The sequence below is a fragment of the Sceloporus occidentalis genome, unplaced genomic scaffold (genome assembly GCF_023333645.1).
Source record: "Sceloporus occidentalis isolate IW3139 unplaced genomic scaffold, rSceOcc1.0.p SCAF_5, whole genome shotgun sequence".
NCBI classification, from domain to species: domain Eukaryota; kingdom Metazoa; phylum Chordata; class Lepidosauria; order Squamata; family Phrynosomatidae; genus Sceloporus; species Sceloporus occidentalis.
The window spans coordinates 99,446,650-99,451,058 of NW_028316985.1; the positions used below are offsets into that span (position 1 = coordinate 99,446,650).

Genomic DNA, 4,409 nt, shown 5'->3' on the forward strand with positions numbered 1-4,409 from the left:
GGAACTTCCTGATGGTCAGAGCTGTTCAACAGTGGTGCCTCAGAGTGTGGTAGAGTCTCCTTCTTTGGAGGCTGTTTTTAAACAGAGGCCAGATGGCCATCTGTTGTGGGTGCTTTGATTGGTGTTCCTGCCTGGCTGGGGATTGGATTCAATGGCCCCTATGGTCTCTTCCATCTCTGTGATTCTAAAATGGAACTATGACAGAATGAGATCATAGTGTAAGTTTAATAGCAGCTCCAACAGTAGGTGCCATCTGCATATCCAAATCGACTAACATGCAGTCATCAAAATACAGTGGGTCTTTGTTATCCACTGTGGTTCGGTTTCAGGACCCCCTGTGGATAATAAAATCTGTGGATGCTCAAGTTCCATTAAATACAACTGCGTAGTAAAATGGTTTCCCTTATATAAAATGGAAAATCAAGATGTGCTATTTGGCATTTATACATTTTTTGAATATTTTCAAGCCATGGATGCTTGAATCTGTGGATAAAAAAATCCATGGATAAGGAGAGTTGACTGTATTCAAACAACTGAAACCGTCTTGGGAGTTATGGGTCTGGGAGACAAAAATATATTTTCTTTTATTATTATATATTGATGGTGGAAATAACTAGTTGCCTTTTTTAAAATAAAAAAGCATACATGAAAGCTGGAAATAAAAGAAGGGGTTTAAAATATCCCATTGTTTAGGCCTGCACATATTCCACCTTCTGTGGTTACATGTCTAAAAACATCACTGTACTTTATATTTTTGCTCTTGTGATAAAATCCCTGTATGTACTTGTGTTCTTGCCAGGGAATTACTGCTTTGTTCTGTCATACATGAGAGGTTGAATGGAAGAAGGATGGAGCTGAGGTCAACAAAAGCAAACCATGTGAGGCGGAATCTCTTTGGTCCTGTGGATCATGATCATCTGCAGCAGGACTTCCAGAGCATGTTGTGTGTTAGCCTGGAAAGGGCCACACAGAGGTGGAACTTTGATTTCTTGCAAGATATACCAGCAGAAGGTCTTCTACAGAGGCACGAGGTCCCCATTTTTTATCAAACTTGTGTAGTTGGGCAGACTTGCAAACCTGTGAACAAGGATGTAGGAAAAGAATCCAAAATGCATCACACTGGCAAAATGTTAGAAAAACCAAGGCCTGCCAAAAAGAAGGCAAAGAAGAAGAGTTTAGTAGGAATGAAGCGAAGGCAGACATCTTTAAGTGGTATGTAAAGTAATTTGTACTTTAAGCAGATGTTTGTCATTATTAGAATTCAGTAGCATATGGTAAAGCATAAAGTATGTGAACTATTATTGAGGTAAAGGCAGGAGTGGTCATGTGTCTCCCAGAAGCAGTGCAGGAGAAAACTTCTTGTTGAAGATGACTTGATTGTAGTTGATCCTGAGAGTGTACTTAGTGGAAGCCAAACAATACTATTGAACATCTTGCTGCAACAGTCTCTAGTAAATAAAAGTATGCCTGTTGCATGAGTGAAAATCATAACGTTTAGTCAAGCTCTATTCATCCCCCTTCTTTCAGTGTTTGCAGCCATACAAAATGACAGTAGATTATGAACTGATAGTAGATTATGAACTGAAGATTCTATTATTTCATTCCCTCTTTCTCTTCCTCCTTTGCTCCCTCCAGAGGCTATGCCATGTAAGTTCATGATAACTACAAGCTTTGTTTTCCATTGAATGTGCTCCTTAGGCTTCTCAGTGATATGTGGCTCACCAACGTACAAGTTATCCTCCATCACAAATTGATGCTGGAATTAACTTGGTTATTGCAAATCTCATGAAATTCTGGGGAGCTTGCCAATAACATGTTTCCTTGGAACAAATATAAATCTTCAGCTGCTAAGGGAATGCTAGATGAATACATTGCCAGTGGGATTGCATGGGATACTGATGGTTAAATGATCATGAGAACAGCTTCTTTTTTGTTCCATTTAGTGCTATTTTGCTACTTTGACAGTTTGCCACTGGCCCCAGTTTGGCTACATGCTTTTATTTTTATTGATTTGAATCCTGGCAATCCTATATGGAAAATGTCTATGTTTATGGAAGGGGTGGCAATGCCACTTATTCAAGGATGATTTCATTGCCAACAAAAATCTTCTTGGCATTTATATAAGGAATTTCAATCCCTCCCAAATGGTAACATGTTATTCTCAGCTGTCCAGTGTGGTACAGTTTTGACACTCCCAACTCAAAGTTTGTTTATTTGTCTATAATTTAATAATGTGGATAGAATTTCACATATATCTGTTCCTTTCCTGGGGTAGAACAACCTCATATTATTGGGGGGAAGGGTGTTTGTCCTTTTTTATACTAGCTTCTATGTATATGGTACATTACATATGAGAAAAGACTTTTTTATAATATGGGAGATGCAGAAGGGAGAAAATAATCTCAGCTCCCCATCCCAACCCTTCCACCTGCAATATTAATAAATATTTCTTAAAGAATGAATATAAAGCACTTAGAGATTCATTGTTTAATTGCAAGGTATTCTTGCTTATTTTCATGATGCGTGATCTGAGTCTCAATTGCTGTGTCGTTTCTAATTGTTCACGTATTTCATGTTGTAAACAGATTATTACACAACAAAGAAGGGGATCAGAATGGATATGCAAACTCCCGAAAAGAAAATAGCTTTGGAGAATGGAGCATCCTACACTGAATCCACATCCAGGAGTTTTGAAAAAGGATCCCCCAAACTTATGGAACATTTTTAAAATATAGAGCAGCTACTATGAAGCATTCTTGAGAACAGTATATTAGGCAAATTGAAAATTTGAACTTTTGGAATGATGAAAAACTTCATTAGAACAAAGTTCAATCAAATATAACTCATAACTTCAAAGGAGGGGTCAAGAAATAAAACAGGCTTTTCGTAGCAAAAATAACGGTGAATATTGGTCAGTATAAGAGTAAATGTTCAATATACTGTACTGTGTATGAACAAATTGTGAGTGTCATTATATGCTATTGCATGCTATATTTTTTTCCTTATTTAATATATTGGCATTCACCTCAGTATGATTATCAGTGATGCTTTATCAACTAACTGATCTTGTTTTCAGGTTTTAAACATTAGTGACTGTCTCCTCACCCCAGGAGCAGCTACCATTGGGGTGGGGGTGGTGCTGCTGTCTCCAGAGGCTCCATTTAGGGCCTCGTACAGCAGATTGAAAGGGAGATGACAAAGGGGTACAAGACTGGCCCTGAAGTACATACATTTCTCTGTTTTCTAACACAGCTGGATGAACTGTCCACCCACTAGCATTCACCGCTGGAGCTAGAAAATCCTTGCTGGGACACAGAGAGCTGTGACCATAGCCTATTGAGGTCATTGATAGTAATTTGTCCTACAGGCCAAATTTTCATTTCAAATCAAAATGGCATCATTGATTCCAATGGACTATCCTTGTTTATATTTTCCAAGAATCTGCAATTTTCCAAGAATCTGTGTCTGAGACCTAATAAATTCTGTTGGACTGAAGCAAGTGTTAATAGCTCAACAGGATCATGTATGGCTGCCTAAATAAATCTTCCCCAAGAAGATCTACTATCTACATGTCTTGGTCTACAATTTTCATAAAACCCTATTGGACCTGATGGCTGGGGATAATTAGAGTGCAACCTCTTAATATTGCACAAGGTTTGGGAAGGCTGGTGATTTCATAAGATCCTACTCATTTGCCTTGCACTTTCCCCCCGACAATTGCGACTCAGTTACATCTTAAAGACATGCTTCTTCAAGAGTGAAATACATCTTTGGAAGTTACACATGTATATATTTCATTAATATGCTTTCTTTTGTGTTTTGCTATTGGATATATTGAGAACCAGCATGGTGTAGTGGTTTGAATGTTGGGTTAGAACTCTGGGAGACCAGGATTCAAATCCCTGCTCAGCTATGGAAATTGCACTCTCTAAGAGGGTGGCATTGGCAAGCCCTTTCTGAACAAATTTTGCCAAGAAAACCCTGTGAGAGTACTGCCTCGGGGTTATCATAAGTTTGAAGCAATTTGAGGTTGGACAGAACGATGCTGGATACAAATCTTAATTTGCAGGTCAGATTGTTGAGGAACATATCGATGAGAAAAACTCATTGTGGGAGTAAAAACAGTTTTATCAGAGAATTATGCATTCCTCTTAGTGTCTAAGATTGACCCTTACAAATCAGGTTCATGACAAAATTCAATATAGATGGTACCTTATGCCAGAAAAGTTATCAAAACATTTATAAAAACACAAAAGGTACATGCTGGAATTGTTTAAGAAAAGAAGGCACCATGATGCACATGTGGTAGGAATGTAAGGGAGCAAAGAAGTTTTGGTTTGATATACATAAAGAAATGGAAAAAATGATAAACATTAAGATTGATTTTGAACCATCACTATTCCTCCTGG

The 4,409-nt window shown here is 38.1% G+C and overlaps 1 protein-coding gene across 1 annotated transcript; it reads left to right on the top strand.

The window, feature by feature from the left end:
* The first annotated feature begins 848 nt into the window (after positions 1-848).
* On the top strand, positions 849-2,728 carry LOC149312558 (cyclin-dependent kinase inhibitor 1-like). The gene is made up of 2 exons (XM_089526910.1): positions 849-1,212; positions 2,586-2,728. The coding sequence occupies exons 1-2, from the start codon at positions 849-851 to the stop codon at positions 2,726-2,728; spliced, it is 507 nt and encodes a 168-aa protein (XP_089383036.1).
* Positions 2,729-4,409: the final 1,681 nt, after the last annotated feature.

Excerpts from the sequence above, each read along its gene's own strand:
- LOC149312558 (XM_089526910.1), top strand. The coding sequence starts at position 849 with ATGGAGCTGAGGTCAACAAAAGCAAACCATGTGAGGCGGAATCTCTTT. Across the intron at positions 1,213-2,585 it reads AAGGCAGACATCTTTAAGTG|ATTATTACACAACAAAGAAG; the intron begins GTATGTAAAGTA and ends TGTTGTAAACAG.